This window comes from Dendrobates tinctorius, unplaced genomic scaffold (genome assembly GCF_039654945.1).
Source record: "Dendrobates tinctorius isolate UK_male_01 unplaced genomic scaffold, ASM3965494v1 ptg000032l, whole genome shotgun sequence".
NCBI classification, from domain to species: Eukaryota; Metazoa; Chordata; class Amphibia; order Anura; family Dendrobatidae; genus Dendrobates; species Dendrobates tinctorius.
The window spans coordinates 30,194,557-30,215,736 of record NW_027361700.1 but is presented as its reverse complement, the minus strand read 5'-3'; the positions used below and the strand labels follow the sequence as shown (position 1 = coordinate 30,215,736).

At 41.8% G+C, this 21,180-nt stretch overlaps 1 protein-coding gene across 1 annotated transcript; it reads left to right on the top strand.

Annotated features, from left to right (window-relative positions):
- Positions 1–4,939: 4,939 nt before the first annotated feature.
- LOC141086548 (keratin, type I cytoskeletal 19-like) lies at positions 4,940–10,611 on the top strand. Its single transcript, XM_073572691.1, has 8 exons — positions 4,940–5,496; positions 7,166–7,248; positions 8,038–8,194; positions 8,293–8,454; positions 8,548–8,673; positions 8,756–8,976; positions 9,588–9,604; positions 10,185–10,611. The coding sequence occupies exons 1-8, from the start codon at positions 5,005–5,007 to the stop codon at positions 10,280–10,282; spliced, it is 1,356 nt and encodes a 451-aa protein (XP_073428792.1). The 5' UTR covers positions 4,940–5,004; the 3' UTR covers positions 10,283–10,611.
- The last annotated feature ends 10,569 nt before the right edge of the window (positions 10,612–21,180 follow it).

Below are 21,180 nucleotides of genomic sequence, written 5' to 3'. Positions count from 1 at the left end.
GAGTGATGGTGGTGGTACACCCAAAATCGTCCTCATGACTAGCAAATTCTTCATGGTACTGTCCCAGCAATGTTTTTATCTGTGAGAGTTGGGCCGCAGTTAATCCAGAAAGCTTGGCCCGCATCTGCTCCAAAATATTTCGGCTCTTCTCTTGTGCCAAGACTTCGTGGGCCTGTAAGGTTCGTACTGTTACTTCCCAAGGATCCTCGGGGTGTACTCATAATTGAACCGCCGGAGCTGGCAGCACTTCTTCTAAAGGCCTTACTAGTTTGGCCAGTACAGTCCGTGCTTTCAGAACAGTGTCTCGGTCTTCAAGGTTAACGCAGCGTACCAGGACGGCTGCTTTTTGCACGTTAGCCAGGGAACAGGCCACCAGTATGCCAGGAGGTAAGCGCTCCGAGTGACATGGCTCCACCTGCACCTCCACACCCTCCAAGGGTATCGGGGCTCAAATGGTCAGGGCCACCACAGTCTGTCCAGGAGGTAACACAAGCAGGGGAGTCGCTGGCGTGATGACCTTACCCAGAGCCTCGCCTTCCTGGCGGTCCTGATGTACCCGTGCTCCCCGCACCAGCTGCTGGAATACCTGTCCCTGGGCTGTGCGAGAACCCCACTGCTTCAGTATCCTCTGTGTAGGGTCATTGAGCAGTAGGTTGCCGAACTCTCGTAGAACATTCATGCCTAGGATGACGGGGTGTTGCGTATCAGCTTCTCCTTGAGTCAGTACCACCCCTCTGTGACCAAGGGATTTACCGCACAGTGTCACTTGCACCCACACCACACCGGCAACTGGGACCGGCAGTTGGTTGGCAGCTACTAGTCTGATCACGGGCCCCCACTGAGGCTTTGCTGCTTCCGGTAAGTTCTGTTGAAAGTACGTTGCGGGCATAGTGGTTACTTGTGACCCCATGTCCACCAGGCACCGGACGGCCCGGCCCTCCACTTCTGCCCAAACCACCGGACATTTTGCTACCAAATCTTCGGGACTTCCACCACCACTAGTTGTGGTTTTTGGCTCTGAGCGACGTCCCCCCAGCCCTGAGCCCTTTAGTTTAATGGCAGCTGGGGTGGGTATCTCCCACGCTGTGGACACTCTCTGGCAAAGTGGCCTGGTTCTCCACACTCAAAACACCGGGCCTGTGTAGGTTGACCACCCCGCGGGGAGCGTGATCCCCAAGAGCCGGGGTTAAAGCTAGGTCGTCCAGTCCCGGTTCTTCTCTTTACTTCGGCCAACTCGCCCTTAATACTTTTCAGCTCTTGCTTCATCTCTTCCACCCACTGAGGCTCCTCGACTACACTCGTGGAGGCCTCCACACCTCGGACTTTCCCCACGCGGACCGTCATCCCCTGCTCCTGCTCTCGAGCACGTGCCTGACTCCCCGTCTCTGAAAAATCTATTCGGGGATTCATTCTGATCTGTTCCCGCAGTGCCTGTTTGACTAATGGATCTCGCAAACCAGTCACCAGTAGGTCACGTAGGGTAATGTCAACAGGTCCTGCCCCTACCCCGTCCTTTCTTTCTATAGCCGTATGCAACTCGTGAAGGACATTCATATACTCTGTGATCGTCTCCCTCTCTATTTGCATCCGACTAAACAAACGGGTTCTTAACTCTCCCACATTAGTAGGGTCCCCATGGGTCTGTTCTACTATCTGTAACACTTTTTCAAATGTGTTGCGGTGCCCCGGAGGTTTCAACATCACTGACCTCCGCGCCTCCCCGTCCAGTGCCATGAGTGCCACCTCGGCCTCCAGATCAGGGGTCATTGGGTGCATCCGAAAGAGCCCCCGCATCCGCTCTTTCCAGCTCCATAACATAGTATTGGAGCCAGAAAACCTAGGCAGGTTGTTCAGCATGGCCCCCAATGATATGCTGGTACGGGGACCCTCATCATTTGTTGAGTTTACAGCTCTACCCTGATCTGGGGCACCACTGTCTGCGCTCGGAGACTGCATCCTGCCGACTACGCCAAGTGTAGGGTTCACCAGCCTGCCACCCGGACCTCTACACGTCTCTAATAAAAAACTATGTAGTTTGTTAAATGCATGATGGGATGTTGCCCTTGCCTGTACTTATTGCAGTAAGTGCATGGTGCCAAACACTGCTCTTGTAGGGGTTGATGAGCACACTCCTACACAGGGGCCCACCGGGCCGATTACCTGCTTTCCTGTGGGCCAGTCCTAGCTTGCCTCCACACCATGATCTTTACCATTGCCTATACACAGCGACTGAATAATATTACAATGCTGTTACTAAATAAAAAACACTATACTGGGACCATTATTACCACCATACAATAACCATATATTAGTAGATATCAGTTCTACACAGACACATTGCAGACAGAATGAGAAAATACAGTATAGTTATATCTAATGACTCACAGATTGAGTTGTTTTTGTGTTGCTTATGTTCCCATTTTTTTCATCTGGACATGCCACCGTGAACTCTTTTTAGCCATAACTTTTGTAGGCAGATTTTTCTGCCCAGATGTCTATGGTTCCTCACTTTTCCAGCACTCTCCCTACTATCTCCCAACCTAGACAGGCTGCCTATCCTGCCCTTACCTCCAATCCTATGCTTGACGATGACCCATTTGCCCCTATAACTGTACCTGTTGCAGAATGCCTCCAAATACTGTATTTACAATACCCCCAAAACTAGTGCCAAACATACAGCAGCCCTAAATACAATATTGCTAGTTAGATATTGCCTCTAAAATGATAGTGCCAATAAGATAGTATCATATTTTGTGCCCCATCCATCCATTAGTTGTGCCTCAGATGCTATTATCTACCTTTGAGCCCCTACAGAGTAATGATGCCCCCAGTGTTTATCCACATAGAAATAATTCCTACTATTGAGCCTCCTATAAAGTAATAATAATTCCCTTGGTGCCCACCCAAATATGCACCGTAGTGCCTCTATCACATAATAATACCTTTTTTGTGGTTAGACACGAAGTGTATTTTTTTTAACTGTTTTGTGACAGAAAGGAGGTATTATGATTATTAAAAATTCCTTCCTGTCCCAAAACAGTGTGAAAACCCACTTCATCCCACCGTTAACAATAACCCTTTATGTCCCAATAAAGTAAAAGCAAGTCTCCTTGTGCCTCCACGCAATAAAAATGCCCACCTTCATTCCCATTAAAAGGGATTAGTGCACCCAGAAAATAGTGAAACCTATATTCACCTTACCCCTATGCCATGACAAAACAAACATCTGAGGCGTCTTATGATTTGCTTATTCATTGGTCAAACAAAAATAGTGAGATGCAGTGATATAATAATTGTGCTACCTGTCATGAGACAATGTCTTCCTGGACATTGTCTTGTCCACTTGTGTGTCGCAAACCTAACGAGGCAGGAGGCCTTTGATGCTCTCGTGTTAACATGGGACTCCCATCCTTTGGAACATATGCCCAGTTTTTCACACCCTTCACCTTCATGTGCGGATTGTAATGTATTTTTTAAAATTAGTGACCAATAGCAAAGCAACTCCTGTATAGCCTCTTCTATAGAATAGAAGATTGATTATGTATCAGTTAGCTCTTGACCATTCAAGGTGAGACTGACCCATCAGTATACAAGAAGATACGCTGGGGGGCTCAGTTTCTGACATATCAGTGGACCTAAAAAGAACACAACCTCATTTTTAAATGACTTTGGAGACCGTTATTTCTTACAAGAAACCATAAAACCTGCGTCACCTGTGGTAATCAGGGGATATTTGGGACACCCATATATTTAGTCATCCAGTGTGTGTACCTTGATAAAAGCAAATATTAGGTTGCAAATCATAATAAACGTGTAATGGCCATATGAAAGAGGCCTTCAAAGCAGAAGTGGACATGGGAGCCTCAAAACCATCTCAATCATAATTGGGAGGGCCCAAGGAAACACAGTCCAACACCAGATTCATGTAGCCTAAAATATTAAAAGGGTCTATTCATTTAGCTTACAATACATGAAATAGGAATCACTGTGGAGGTTGTACATGTATAGTAGAGGCAATAATGATATGTAATATTTGGATATGTGACATTGGGGACTTCAGGGACCAGATACATATATTTGTTTGTTAATGGTTCTGGTAGAAATTGATGTGCCAGTTGCAATATGTTATGTTAAAGCACCACTCCAGCATTTTTTCTTATTTCTGCACTGGACTGGTATCACTAATCCATGTTCCCTGTCCTAGAAATGTGCTTTCCATCCGCCATCTTCTGCTCTTACTGGTGACGCTCCGATCCCGATTCCCCATCTTGTGGCTGCAATTTCTGCTTGACCATACGTCAGAGGTCTCAGCCACCCGACATAAAGGAACTTACATTAGTGTCACCTCTCCAGTGCTGAAATAAAAAAAAAATGCTGGAGTGGTGCATTAACTTTAATTTTATAGATTCAAGTGTAATATGAGTGTTACCTGACGGCCTATTTACCTGTTCCCAATGAACTAAAGGGTTAATATTGTAAACATGGAGTCATGAATTGTTGTCTGCAGTAACACACTCTCCAGTTTCAGTTTATTTCCTAAACTTTCCAGAATTGGGAGAGGTCACCTTATTACCGTATTTCTTACCTGGTTAATGTAAAAGAATGTCAAAAGTATAGCCTTGGGGCCAGGAGCCTCCCTGACTCAATGTGAATCACAGCTTTTGTTTTAGGAACTAGCGCAATACACACATACAATACCAACTCCTGGATGAGTGAAAGGACTTTGTCTGAGAAGATTTAAGTAAAGAATAGAAGGGGGAGGGGGGTAATATGATGAAACGTGTACAAGTTAGTCTCCCAGACAAATGAGGTAATGATGAATCCCGCTTCTCTCACAAATGTTGGCACGCAAAACAAAGCTGATGACTCTGCTGAAGGACCAAAACTTACGTAAAAGTCACACCCACATCCTCTTGTATAAAGAGAAGGATGCAAGGTCTGCTATCCTACACTTAACCAAACATCACAGGTAGCACTTAGAAAGACAGGTGCTATACTTACATCATGTCCTCCTCATACAGCATTAGGCAGTCCACTACATCCTCAGGATCTTCATCTGGTTTAGGATTAGGTGTTCATGGTGGTGGCTCAAGCAGAAGTTATAGGGCACCTAGCCTCCATGGAGGCAGTGGTGGCAAAAATATCTCCATCTCCACCTCTAGAGTGTTTTCCTCTGGGGCTAGTGCTCTTGGAAATAGCTTTGGTGGGGGATTTGGTGGCCTAGCTAGTGGTGTTGGTGGCGGTTTTTCATCTAGCTATGGTTATGGCTTTGGAGGTGGACATGGTAGTGGAGAGGGTCTCCTAGCAGGAGGTGAGAAGCAAACTATGCAAAACCTGAATGATCGTCTAGCCTCATATCTAGACAAAGTACGCTCCCTGGAGAAGGCCAATGCTGAGTTGGAGATTAAGATTCGTCAATGGTATGAGAAACAAGCTCCAAGGCCAGATCATGACTACAGCCATTATTACAAAGTCATTGAAGATCTTCGCAACAAGGTAAGACAAACATTTATTCCCTCATACATGCATGTGCTAATATCTGGGAATGCCTTTACAATTTGTTGATTTAGCTCATAATAGAATGATAGTTAAATATGTATGCAAGATAATTTCCTCTGCACAATACACATCTTACGATATCAAGTGGAGTTTCAAATAACGAATATATATGAAGGTACAGCTGATAATTTTCATCTGTACACCCCAAAATTACAGAAAATGACTCCAGATTTGTTGTTTATAGATATTAGTCTAGCAGATTGAAGATACTGTATAATGAAAGAGAGACTCTAGAATTTCCCAACTAGGTGGTATCACTAGATACTTACTGATTGTGTAGCTGTTAATATGTTCCCATGACATCCGCACATCAATGACACATACCGATGATGTCATCAATATGAGACCTGTATGATAATGTGAGTTAAACACAAGGGATACTAAGTGATTTATTTCATTTAGATTAAATGATAATACATCTGGTGCCTTGTTAATACAAACGTATAATCTTGCTAACGATAACATGGTGCTGAAAAAAAAGTAGAAGCTTTAATAATAATAGACAATAGACAATAACCTACTTCCAAAGCAGGACAAACTAACGTAATATTGGACCTCAAGTATAACAACAATGATGTCACTATGGCCAGTTATATGTGAGGGGCTTTGGGTTAATTATATAACTTTAATAAATTATGAAGCACTTTTACAGAAATTGTCATCAATAATGGGGTTCACAATCTAGTCTCCCCAATACAAACACAATTACAACATTTTAATTTAAAGTGAACTTTTGTCTAGATACAGGAAAGATGTATAACTGTATAACTTTGTATCGTGCTAGCCAGTAGATAGAATATTTAGAATTGAGAGTCCTCAGTGGCTGATACCTTTTAATGGCTAACTGAAAAGATGATAACACATTGCAAGCTTTCTAGACTACTCAGGTCTCTTCAGACCAGGTCTCTGAGACCTGAGTAGTCTTGAAAGCTTGTAATTTGTCACCATCTTTTCAGTTAGCCATTAAAAGGTATCAACCACTGAGGACTCTCAATTCTAAATATTCAGGAACCAAAAAAAGTCCATACAGGTGTTATATTTGGTTTGATTATGGTTCAGAACTCCAATGCTGACCACTGAGCCAAGATGCCTAATGCACAAGGACCTGTTGTCTCCGTGCAGCAAAATGAGGGCCTGTAGGCCTTAGCTGCTAAGCCTTTAGGCGCTGCCAGTTGCCAATATTCTCCCCATGGGAGGGTTCTGTTATAAAAATCCCACACAGATTGTAAATATACTGTATCTACTACGTTCATCATCAAATTGTAGTCTGTGTAACATTAAGGAGGTGTCAAATCTATGCTTGCCTATTTTCATATACTTGCTGCATAATTCTTGATACTAGGTGCATACATCTTTTGGCCCCACAGTCAATGTGTTTCAAAGACAGCAAAATGGGTTTAGTTCTCCAGTAGCTCATCATTGCCTCTCTAGCCAGTAAATTGTGCCACAACAGTCATTGGCTCAGCCCCTTACAAGCATTTCAGGTAGCAGCTGCCTCTTAAATTACTAGGCCATCTGACAATATCTGCCCCTATTTTTATATCAAATATCAACAGAAAAATTAAAAATCTATACATAACCAGAATCTGTTTTTTTTCACTCTTAGATCCTCCATGCCACTACAGACAATGCCAGCATTCTCCTCCAGATTGATAACGCCAAGCTGGCTGCTGATGACTTCAAGACTAAGTAAGATTTGCTTTCTGGTTATAATATCTGACAAGGGTATACAACAAATATTACTTTTTCGTCAACCTATTTGCTAATTTTTATATCGGGGTGAGGGACCTTTTTGCTGCCAAGGTCTATTTGGATATTTATACCATCCTTCAGGGGCTGTACATATCGTGCCCTAACTCCGCCCACAAAGTACGTCCTGACGTTAGCACTGGTGATAGGATATAATATTTCATTGCACGCGCCTCAGCGTTCAGTAGAGAACACTGCGTGTGTGTGATCAGAGAGCAACAAGAAATTAAAGGGCTTTCGGCTGTCAAAATGCAGCTGCTGGCCCAAGCACTGCGGTCCCTGGGAATCTGACCCTTGGGCAATATAAAAGGTCTTCAAGAGCTGTAAAATGCCCGCAGGCCTGAGGTTCCACACCTCTGTTTTAGATGATTATTTTTCATAATGGCATAAAAAATAATTTTCAGATAAAGATCCTCACCTCTTGAAATGAGAGGAGAGCGGCATCAGAGAATTTCTTACTCTGGTGGATCTGTTCTGTATTCTATCCTGAATTGCACCGTCAAACCAGTAATTTAAATGGCAAGCATGTAACACTTAATTTTACCTGTTTTGGCACTGCAAGAAAATTAGAGCTGTTCATTGGAAAATTAAGAAGGTGGACACAAATTGTTTGCAGCTTATCATCAAATTAACTTCTAAGTAATCGAGATTGTTTAAACCAGACAATGTCTTCATAGCATGCTATCTTTATGTCATTAATTATATTTTAATTTGCCTTCTGTTAACCAGGTTTGAAACTGAACTGTCCATGCGCATGAATGTTGAGGGTGATATCAATGGACTACGCAGAGTCCTGGATGAACTGACCCTTACTAGATCAGACCTAGAGATCCAGATCGAGAGCTTGAAGGAAGAGTTGGCCTACTTGAAGAAGAACCATGAAGAGGTAAGGATGGTTCACCATAACTATTAGGAGACAACAGTCCATGCAGGAAGTATTAAAGATGCAGGTAAAAATAATACATACTGTATTTTATTGCATAGGAAATGAACGCTCTCCGTGGACAAGTTGGCGGCCATGTGAATGTAGAGATGGATGCTGCCCCAGCTATTGACTTGACAAAGATTTTGTCTGACGTGAGAGACCAATATGAATCTTTGGCTGAGAAAAATCGTAAGGAAGTCGAGGCCTGGTACTTTAAGAAGGTAAATAAAACATTTTTCCTTCAGGTTGTTTAATAATTGCATAGTCTTAAGTGGCAATATAATCACCTGACATATGCAACATTTGTGTCATAGACAGAGGAGCTGAACAGGGAAGTTGCAAGCCACAGTGAACAGATCCAGTCCAGCAAAACAGAAATAACCGACCTAAGGCGTACCCTCCAAAGCCTGGAGATCGAACTTCAGACACAACTTAGCATGGTGAAATCTGGTTTCAACATTATTCATTAAATGTTCAAACAAATACATTAATGTATAACCTAAACATTACTCTTTACTATAGAAAGCGGCGCTGGAAGGCACCTTGGCAGAGACAGAAGGCCGGTATTGTATGCAACTCTCTCAGATCCAGGAGATGCTCAGCAGTGTGGAAGCTCAGCTTGCAGATTTACGGTCAGATATGGAACGCCAGAGCTACGAGTACAAAATCCTCTTGGACGTAAAGACTCGTCTGGAACAAGAAATCGCAACCTACAGGCGTCTCCTGGAAGGTGAAGATGTCAAGTAAGTAATACAAAGATATGGACCATTAAAAACACAGGCAATCTTTGAGTTACACCCAAGTGATTCAAGTAGCTTAAAATCTCATTGAGGTTGCATCAAGGTGTCCAAAAAGGATGAGGCATGTTACTTTTGAGAAGGTATCTGGTTGTTCTTGCACCTCCAATATATATCTATCAGTATAGTGAGGAATCCCATATTAGAAGCATAGAAAAAGCGTGGTTCTCAGGCCATTCAAAATAGAAAGCAAAATGATTGGGTGTTATATGGTTAATGTATTCATATCACCACCATGGTACCCACTAGAGGCATGAGCTCTGGCCCCTTGATGCAAAATGTGTAACCTGCTCCCCAACCATTTTGTACTTTTCATAGCATAAGAAAGAGTAGATGTTGGGTTCACTTAGGCACCAGGGCCCTTGTATGAATTTGGATACTTAGAGCAATGGCAAGGTCCTTTTTATGGTTGGTTTTCTAATACTTAAGAGACTGTAGGTATTAGAATCATTGAATCATCCATTGTTCTGGGCAGAAACCCTTTAGGCGCCATGTACAAATTTTCCTGAAAGCAAAGACTCACTATTCATTCTCTTTTTTTTTTTCTTTTCCTACAGCACTTCATACAAAGACTGTAAGTATATTGTATTCTCAAATTTTTAATTAAAATAAGATTCATTGAGATTTGAGCTGCAGGGATGTTCCAAAAGTATCCAAAAATGGGCACTCTCCTAAAATAACAGTGGTGTTAACTATATTTGTGCCTTTAAGAGTATCATAGTTTTGCAGTTTTAAGATTGAAAGAAGGCGCAAGTTTAAGTTCAATCTATGATAATAACGTGTTCATCCAAACTAAAGCAAAAGCCCATGATGCAGATGCTTATTGACCCATATTAGGGGAAAAAACATTTCCAGGCTCTACATACAGCAATCAGACTAGTTCCCATTACATAATCTAGTACTGTATTAATACATTTAACAAAAAAGGCTCCCGGACCCTACGTGAACTTGGTTAGTGAACAATCAATTCCAACATCAAGTGGCAAAAAATTCCATAATCTCATTGCTCTTACAGTAAAGAATCTCATGCCTCTTCTATGCATATGTGACTTTTTAGATCCCATTTACAATGGTATAATTAGTGACATTACAATATTATCTGTAGCAGGTTCATCTACTATAAAGATCCCTAAACTGTCTTTCTGTTATCACAGCCTCTCAGACCATACGCAAAGTCCGTACCATTATTGAGGATTCCGTTGACGGAAAAGTGGTGTCATCACGGGAGAAGGTCCATCAATCCTCCTACTGATCTGTACCTGTTTCCAAACTCAGCGCAGATATTTGAATGAGTCACATTTGATGCATCTAACATACCAACTTCTAGCGGCAGCTACTATACTGTTTGCCAGTTGTTCTCTACTAACAAATCTAAGATTGCTTTGCTAGTAGACAGGCCTATGGCTATCTGAGGTTCTGCAGCAGCTGGCGAGGGATAAATATCATCAGTATCTTGCGCTGAGTCACTGACGCCAGTGTAACGCCTGTTTTTCTATAACCAGACAATACAACTTCTTGTGCTACTTTTTAAGGCCTCTTAATTTTCTATATCTAATAAAGATATCTGCTTTTCATGCACGATTATCTTGTCTGACGATTTATTTATTCTTACATCCTGCTTCTTTGAATCATTTCTCATTCCAAATCTAAAGGCTACCTCAAAACAAAAATCAATTTTTAATTAAATACATATGTATAGATAATGTCACCTTGTTGTGGATAGATAGTGATCGCTTTTAAAGTCCATATCTGTCTAAAAACATTTGCTTTATACAACAATTATTTAGTGTATACACACTGCATCTTGTGCTTTTCATTGATCCCACTTCTAAAGCGCATGCGCAGGCAGAAGTGACTAAATACTGGAGGCGCACTGCTGTTGACCCCATAGTTTGACTTTGTTAGCCGTTTTCACTGTCACTGTGCAGCACTTCACTGTCCACTGCCCTCTGCTCTAATCGGCGCGTGTCCACACTGTTTACAACAGAAAGATTTGTGAGAGCCACGGAGAGTGAAAACTCGGAAAGCAGACTGACATCGGAACGACAGTGAAAACTCTACTACTAAAGTCAAACTAGGTGACAAGGGTACCCGAGGAACTGCTGAGTCCAGGCTTTTTTTTTTTACATTCAAAGACCCCAAAAGTCAATAATTTTGAAGCGTGGTGCGCTGAAAGTGACAGCTATGACATTATGACAAATTTTTCCAGAAACAAGAACAAAAAAATGTCTCACCAAGATAGGCATAAATTAAATTTATGGGATCGAATAACTAAAAATTGGCATGTGGATATACAGTATATTCACCCCTTTTACTATGAAGCCTATAAAACTTTCTGGTTCAAGCAATTACCTTCATAAGTCACATGCTCAGTGAAAGGAAGACCCCCTGGGTGCAATCCAAGAGCCTGAGAAAGAAAGACAGTAATCAGATAGGTAACACAGAGACCAAAGGTAACCCTGAAGAAGCTACAGAATTCCCAAGATAGGCATACCTAAATTAAATTTATGGGTTCGAATAACTAAAAATTGGCAAGTGGATATATATTCACCCCTTTTACTATGAAGCCTATAAAAATTTCCAGTTCAAGCAATTACCTTCATAAGTCACATGCTTAGTGAAGGGAAGACCCCCTGTGTGCAATCCAAGAGCCTGGGCAAGAAAGGCATTAATCAGATAGGTAACACAGAGACCAAAGGTAACCCTGAAGAAGCTACAGAATTCCCAAGAAGAGACTGGAGTATCTGTCCATAAGATCACAAAAAGCCATACACTCCATAGGGGTGGCCTTTATAGAAGCGTGGGCAGAAAATAGCCTTTATTTACACAAAAAATGTAGTTGCACATGTAGAAAAAGAGAAAAGCGGCACTCACCACATTCTTGCTTAAAAGTCCTTTATTCCATTGAGTGGGTAATTCATGTTGTATGCATGGGGGTACATGCCGGAGAATAAATGGACGTGGGTAGATGCATCTTCCCAACACTTCTACGGGTCTATATTTGGACATGGTGAATATCGCTTTTCTCTTTTCTACATGTGCAACTAATTTAACCTTGGCTGAGCACCACTTGAGTTCAGACATACTCACTATACCCTGTATAAGGTGGAACGTGCTTGAACAGCATCTAAGCGTCTGGCGCGGCATTGCTTTTTCCAATTCACATTGTTACGCACAAAAAATATAAAGCTCGTTTTGAGTTGGCACAAAGACATGTGGGTGACTCCCCAAATGTATGGAGGAAAGTGCTGTGGTCAGATGAGACCAAAATGTAACTTTTTGGCACCAAAGTAACTATGTCCGGCACTAAACCAACACAACTCATCACCCCAAGAACACCATCCCCAAAGTCAAACATGGTGGTTGCAGCATCATGCTGTGAAGATGTCTTTCAGCAGCAGGGATACAGGGATATTCTTGAGGAAACACTATTTCATTCTGTCAGTGATTTGAGACAAGGACAGAGATTCGCCTTCGAAAAAGACAATGACCCAAAGCATATTGCTAAGAGCAACACTCGAGTTGTTTAAGAGGAAGCTTGTAAATGTTTTGGATTGTCCTAATCAAAGTCCAGACCTTAATTCAATTGAGAATCTCAGGTCAGACTTGAAGATTGCTGTTCACCAGATGAAACCATCCACTTGGAGGAGCTAGAGTAGTTTTATTGGAAAAATATCCCAGTGGCAAAATGTGGAAAGCCCCTAGAGACTTATCCAAGGCAACTTGCAGCTGTAATTGCCACAAAAGGAGGCTCTACAAAGTACTGACTTGGGGGGCTGAATAGTTATGCACACTAAAGTTTTCAATAATTTTGTCCTATTTGTTGTTTGCTTCAGAATAAAAAGAAAACCAGATGTTCACTGTTGTTCTTCACATGAACTGATGCAAACCCTCAAAAAAACCAGTGAAATTCCAGGTTGTGAGGTAGCAAAACACAAAAAATGCCAAGGGGTGAATACTTTTGCAAGCCACACTACTAACTCTGTCCAGTCCTCGTGTATGTCAACACAAACATAGTGCCCTGTATAAAACCTACACATAAAGCCCCATTAGTACTATGCCCCACAGTGCTCTCTTTTCTCTAATACTCAAAATCAATAGCAAATACCAAAACAAAAAAGTTATTCACCTAGCCCCATTCCCGTAATGAGCAGAGCAAACCTCTGCTCTGTGCAAATACGCAATTACAGTTGAAAGAGGGAAATGTCGCTGTCCACTGAGTTCTCTAGACAATGGGACAGATCCTCAAACACAGCTTCTCAAAAAATTGGGAGAAGTGGCATGCCACATAATAATTTTTGCTCTTGTGTGGCCTTTCATCCAACCACCAATCAGTTGAGAACCTCCATGATAATGGAGAAGATAATTTCCAGAAAGACCCTTGCCCTCTTTAGCTAAAATATAATCTGAAAATAAAAGTCAAACTGGCTTTCTAGAGTACCTGAGGAAGAGGTGGCTCCAGGTTTATGTCAAAGTTCAGCAGAAAGAAACTGTATTTGGAGGTGACCATAAAACATTGCTTTTGCTTCCAGGGTCCATTTTTTATGGTTTCATCACAAAATTCCGATTTTATTTCTATTCTTTGTGTGGAATAATGCCAACAGAGATAATGATGCAATTACCCGTAGATGTGCATTTGGAGAGCGGACTGTTTTGGGGCCATATAACTCTAGTCTGACCCAAGCCAATAGATGTCTCCTGCTGTGATATGTTAGCGATGGCTTCTCACCAATTACTCTTTAGAAAATGATTCTTGGCAAACAATGTCCTGATAAATCTTTGACGTCTAATGCATGACAAGATTAGTAAGAGGTAATTAGTCACTTGCTTGATTACCTGCAGAAACACAGATAATGACAAGGTACAATCTGTACAAAAGCACTTCCTGCATTTACAAGCTCCGAGCCTCAGTATTATAAATGATTCACATAATTACATGTGTCAGTGTAAATTTCCCATAAATACAATTGGTAACTGTGGTTGGCATGGGTTTGGAATAGGATAGGATGCAGGGCTAGCCCCAGATATATGCGGGGGGCCCTTTGGCAAGCCCCCTTCTACACATAATTGAAAAATTCTACATGGATTTTTACGATAAATTCGGATGGAATTTTTGCTAATTTTTGTCACATTTTTCTCTGCATTATTCTGTGTGTAGTGAAAATTATACATTTTCATGTCATCATACGAATCTTCCTCACTCCTAAAAAACCTAAAATATGGTACCTTGTGAAACTGAATCCACATGCTAAGGAGGAGACATAAAGTTTGAAATTTTATCCTATTATTTTTTGAAGATATGGGTGCCGTACATCAGGCAGGCAGTGGATTTTTTGTCTTTGTTTTGTGTCCTCCCGTAGTTTTAGCTACACTAGTTATAACCTTTTTTATTTTTGTCGTTTGTTTTTACTAGGGTGAGATGTACTATTTTAAGGAGTCATTTTATTGAAGTAAAAGCTTACCGTAATTTATGTGAAATTTTATTATGCGTTAAATACAGAAAAAAAGTAATTTTGCCATAAAAATATAGTGTTCACTGTGTTGAACAGATTATGCTAATGACAGACATATATGGAAAATGTTTATGATGTTTCTCATTGTTATGCTTATTTAATAAAGAGTGTGACTGAAATACAATGGTTTTTGCATCATTATTTTGTAGTGAACTTTGAAGAAAAATGTTATTTTTGCCATTTTTCTACCTGTACTGTACTAGTATAATAGGGTATTACCTGATATTGCGATATCGTCTTCTGCCATTCTTGCTTATGAGTCTCCCCTGATGAACATCTAGATTATGAGCCGAAGCGCGTTGGAACGAGATCCAATAGGATTTTCTGATACGTTGCCTTTATATTGGGGGACGATTCTGCTCATTTTCTTAGCGCTGCTTTAGCTCTATGGTAGTTTGTAATGAATGGCATTGCACAGACACAATTGGAAACAACGGAATATTTTTCTCTGTCGCAGAGATAGGAACATATTAGGGTGTTGATGGGGTAAGGCAACGGTAAGCGGGCACACCAGTTCACAAGTTTAGGATGCTAACCTCTATAGCTAGACAGGATTGATCAAGGACTAAATAGGAATATAAGCAATATTTTTCTCTATCATGGTAATTAGTTTTTTTCAATTTATAACCAACTCATCTTCTTCCAGTTTATTTCTTTCCTCTCCATTTTTTGAAATCATGTACAGTAAGTGATGCATATCTGATAAAGAGTTCTATAATTTAGATGTTTTTTTGGGTAGCTCTTTTTGTGGTTGTAAATTACCGACCCTATACCAGTATATTTTTGTCTTATGGTGTACAAAATAATCATTTCAGGGCGCCATAGTGAATAAAAGCAATCCACACTATCCTCCCACAGCGGCGCCATCTCTCGGATGTTGGCATTTCTATTATCGGTGGGTCACATGACATTGTGGGGTCATGGTGACTGCTGCTCCCAATCGATAATCCATAAGAGCATATGTCCACTCTGACAAAATAGTAATCTATGAAAGCTGATTGGCTGCAGTAGTCAAATGATGGAACAATGTCACGTGACCCGCCGTAAATTGCAGTGCCAACATCTGAGGAACAATACTGCTGTGGGAGATGAGAATAGATTGTTTTTATTTTCTATGGGGACTTGAAGTGACTAAGCAAGGGTTGTCCAGTAGTGTACAAGCCCTTTAAGGAGCCAAAGCAATTATGACTAAAATAGACAGTTTTTTGTTTTAGTTATCCTAGTTTAATACAGCACTGTGCAAAACATTAAGGTATGTGTGGTAAAATGCTGCAAATTAATATTGCTTCCAAAATTAGAACTGTTAATAGTTTATTTTTAGCAATTAAAATGCCAAGTTAATGAACAGAAGTGGAATCTAAATTAAATTAAATCTAAATTAAACCAAATCAATATTTGGTGTGACAGCCCTTTGTCTTCTAAACAGCATCAAAACGTCAATTCTTCTAGGTACACTTGCATACAATTTTTGAAAGAACTCGGCATGAAGGTTGTTCCTACATCTTGGAGAACTAACCACAATTTTTCTGTAGATGTAGGCATGCACAAAACCTTCAGTCTAATCCCAGACAGACTTGACGATTTTCAGGCTTCTGTGGGGACCATATCATCATTTCCAGTACTCCTTGTTCTTCCTCATGCTAAAGATTGTTTTTAATGACAATGTTTGTATATTTCAACTTGTTGTCCTACTCTAGATTAAATTTGGAGCTGCACCGCTCCAGGGTAAGCCTGGCCCGTGGGGCAATGGGTCTACACCTTTTGGAAGTGCATTGAGCAGCAGGGTGGTTTGCTGGTGAAGGGAAAAAAACTCTTTAAATCTGCTTCAGCGAGTGTGAGCGAGCTCAGTGTAACCTGAGAGTAAGTGCGAACGATGGTAAGTGTGTGACTTGTGATTCAGTGACTTTGGACTCAGGGAGTTTCCAAGGGAGGTATTACTGAATTGCTGTTATATTTTATTATTTTATTTATTTTTACTTTTCTTTTCTGTCTGGTGCAATCCCCATTAGGATTTGCTCCACTATTGCCAATGCCATCCAGTGTACATCTTGCCACATGTATGCAATCCTTGAACAGCCGGTCGAGGATGCATACTGCTGTGCGAGATGTGAGCACATTGTGCATTTGGAAGCCTAGATACTGTATCTAAATGTTCAGCAGGCAACACTGAGATCCATAGACAATATAGAAAGGAATTTTCTGCTCACTGAGCTGACGCTCAATGGGATAGATGAGGGGGGGATGCTAGGTTGAAGCTGCAGGACAGTGAAGCAGCAAGCTGGGTGACACTTAGAAGGCAGGGGAGGGGGAAGAGTGCCAGGGAAGCTAGTCCTGATCTGGCACAACCAAATAAGTTTGCTAAGTTGGCAGATGAGGGGAGTGTCAGTGCAGGGGTAGAACTGCTGCAGCAAGGCATGTCCTCAGAAAGCCGGAGGAGTGTCTGCTCCAGTAAGGGGGGAAATAGGAGAGCAGGGTAGGCCAGACAGGTGCTGGTAGTGGGGGACTCAATTATTAGGGGAACAGATAGGGCAATCTTTTGGAAAGATAGGGATCGTCAAATGTTGTGCTGCCTACCTGGTGCTCGAGTCTGACACATCGCTGATCGGGTTGACAGATTACTGGGAGGGGCTGGTGAGGACCCAGCGGTCATGGTGCATATTGGCACAAATGACAAAGTTAGAGGAAGGTGGAAGGTCCTTAAAGATGATTTCAGGGAATTAGGCTGCAAGCTCCAGGAACAGGACAAAAGGGGACAAGTAATGACATCTAATGGTCATAACTGGTACAGAACTTATGAAAATACTTGCTGCACATAAATGGGCAGAACATAGACCATTATTTTTAATCTTTAAAGATTCCATTTTAACGGTATATACCACTGGACTGGCATATAGCAAATGTGGTGCCAATATTCAAAAAGGGGACAAAAACTGAACTTGGAAATTATAGGCCAGTGAGCTTAATCTCTCCTATGGGTAAAATCCAGGAGGGTTTTCTAAGAGATGCTATACTGGAGTATCTGAAGAAGAATAACCTCATGATGAACATGGGTTTACGAGGGACCGTTCCTGTCAGACTAATCTGATAAGCTTTTATGAAGAGGTAAGTTCTGAACCAAGGAAATGCAGTGGACGTGGTGTACATGGACTTTTGAAAAGCTTTTTATACGGTGCCACACAAAAGGTTGATGCATAAAATGAGAACAATGAGGATAGGGGAATATATGTGTAAGTGGTTTAAGAGCTGGCTCAGGGATAGGAAACAAAGGGTGGTTATTAATGGAGCACACTCGGACTGGGTCATGGTAAGCAGTGGGGTACCACAGGGGTCAGTATTGGTCCGCTTCATTGTAACATATTTATTAATGACCTTGTAGGGGACATAGAGAGTAAAATTTTAATATTTGCACATAACACTAAACTCTGCAGGGTAATCAATAAAGGGGAGGACAATTTTATATTACAGGAGGATTTATGTAAGCTAGAAGCTTGGGCTGATAAATGGCAAATGAGCTTTAATGGGGATAAATATAAGGTCATGCACTTGGGTAGAACAAACAAGATGTATAATTATGTGCTTAATTGTAAAACACTGGGCAAAACTGTCACTGAAAAAGATATGGGTGTATGGGTGCACAACAAACTCACATTTAGTGGCCAGTGTCAGGCAGCTGCTGCAAAGGCAAATAAAATAATGGGATGCATTAAAAGAGGCACAGATGCTCATGAGGAGAACATAATTTTATCTCTATACACGCCACTAGTGCGACCACACTTAGAATACTGTGTACAGTTCATGGTCTCCGGTGTATAAGAAAGGCATAGCTGAACTACAGTGGGTGCAGAGAAGAGCGACCACAGTTATTAGAGTATGGGAGGTCTGCAATACCAAGACAGGTTATTACACTTGGGGTTATTTAGTTTGGAAAAACAAAGGCTTAGGGGTGATCTTATTACAATGTATAAATATATGCGGGGATAGTACAAAGACTTTCTAATGATCTTTTTACTCTTAGACCTGTGACGGGGACAAGGGGGCATCCTCTACGTGTGAAGTTAAGAAGGTTTAAGCATAATCACAGATGCGGATTCTTTACCGTAAGAGCAGTGAGACTATGGAACTCTCTGCCATATGATGTTGTAATGAGTGATTCCCTCCTAAAATTTAAGACGGGTCTGAATGCCTTTCTTGAAAAGTATAATATTACAGGGTATATACACTAGTTTCCTTGATATTGCGTTGATCCAGGGAGCTAGTCTGATTGCCGTATGTGGAGTCAGGAAGGAATTTTTTTCCCCAATGTGAAGCTTACCGTTTGCCACATGGGTTTTTTTTGCCTTCCTCTGGCTCAACATGTTAGGGCAGGTTAGGATAGGATATATGTTGAACTAGATGGACTTAAAGTCTTCCTTCAACCTTAATAACTATGTTACTATGTTACAAACCCACCAGCATGACACCGATGTAATTAAGAACTAACTTCAGCGTAAAGAGGAACAAGGTGACCTGGAAGTGATGCTATGGCCCCTACAGAGCCCTAATCATTACACTGTTGTGTCTATCTGGTAATACATGAAGACACAGAAGGATCTGCGCATCCTACATTTACAAAGGCTCTTTGGCTAGTTTTCGAATATGCTTGGAACAACTAAGTTCCTTTAAAAATGTTGTGGAATTGTAATAACTGTGACAATTGATGCTTTGAAGATTTTATGAAGGCAAACCAACCCAAATATTGATTCGTGTGACACTAGTCATTTCTCACGGCCAAGCCATGCGTCAGAATAGTCAAGGAGTCCAAGGTCAGAAGCCAGGAGGGTACATCACAAACAGAAGGAAGAGACAAAAGTGGGGTCAGGTAACATTCAGAGCTCAGAAAACCAGGAGGATAATGGATCAGAGCAGAAGGGGTTAAACAGATGGATGGTCACAACGAAGGTCAAGCTCAGGCAACAATAGATCAAGTAAACAGAACTCAATTCACAGGGAGCACAAACCTCACTATCTGAATGTACATCTGGCAGAGGTCTGGGAGAAACAGCTCTGTTAAGTAGCATGGCAATCACCTGGGATAATGAACACTTGGAGACAGTCTCACTCAGATTGGATAGTCGAGCTGTCAATCAACACACTGACAGCTCAGCATGCCCCTGTACCAGATAGGATGGATGAGCTGCCAATCAAAGTACTGACAGCTTCAGCACACTCCTGTACCCAGATTGGATGGCCGAGTTGTCAGTAACTGCATCCCAGACATTGTTGGGTTGAACCATGACAATTTGATTTAGATTTATCTTTTCCTCATTCAAGTTTGCAGCATTTTTCCACACCTGCCTAAAACTTTTGCACAACCCTACTTTCCGATTGCTACCTCCATTCTGTAGTGATTGTGACCATATTTCAAGGCTTTCATAGTTTCTAGAAAGCTGGCTAATAGAAATATGCCTTTCATGGAAAAGCCCCAAAGGGTATGTAGTTTAAAAATCCCTTGGTATAAAATCCAATAATCAGATTCTACGTTTATGGAGGAGAAAAGTGTTTCTTGATCAGGCGTATAGACAGTCAGTCTACTCATATTGAGGCTAAGTGCACACGTTGCAGAAAATTTCTGCACAAAAACCTGAATCCCTTCCCAGAAACCGCACCTATTTTTCCGCGGCGGTTTTTGCGCGGTTTTGATGCGTTTTTGATGCGTTTTTTACCGCAGCGGTTTCTAAAAGCATGGGAGAAGCCTAAACCGCGGAAAAAACCGCAAAATTAATGTGCATGCTGCGGTTTTTACCGCGATGCGGTTTTTTCGCGGTAAAAAACGCATCAATGTGCACAAAAAGTGCAAAATGCATAGAAATGACTGTGCACCTTATTTTTAGCGGTTTTATAGCGGTTTTATAGTGAAAACCGCGGTAAAAACCGCTAAAAAAACGCTGTGTGTGAACACAGCCTGATAGTCACAAGGTAATAATTGATTTCCCATGTGTGGAGGCATTGCAGAGGAACTGAACACTTACTACAAGGATCTCATTCACATTACAGCTGATTGTTGATCCAATATTCAATATTATGTTTTTCTTTAATCTAACATATGAACCGCACCTTTGTGATCTTAGGCTACTTTCACACATCCATCGGGGAGATTCCGGTGGTGTGCGGCGAAAAGCCGGACGGCCGGAAGCGGAGACAGTGGAAGTAGCTGCGGCGCAACTTACGGCGGACTCGGCAGTCGTCACCGTAGACCACTTTTCGAGAGAGAGAGAGTGAGAGACATTTCCGGGCATGCGCAGAGGAGGAAAACTGCAAGCGGTGGCCGGATCAGGTAAAAGCCTGATCTGGCTGCCAGACGTTACCATTGCCTTTCATTGGCCTACAGAGCTGGAAGTGCTGCATGCGTGCATGTCTGGCTTTTTTCGCCGGACAAAAAAACGTTGCAGCACGCGTTCTGTCCGGCCGCCGGACAGCAGATTTCAGCTGGATCCGGTAAAAACCGGAACAAACGGAAGCACATGCAGCGCGATCCGGCGCATGCGCTATTCAATGACAAAAAAAACCCGGATCCGTTTCTTTACACACATGCCGGATTGCGCCTGACGGCAAAATCCGGATGTGTGAAAGAGGCCTTAGTTTCCACCCGCTGTTTATA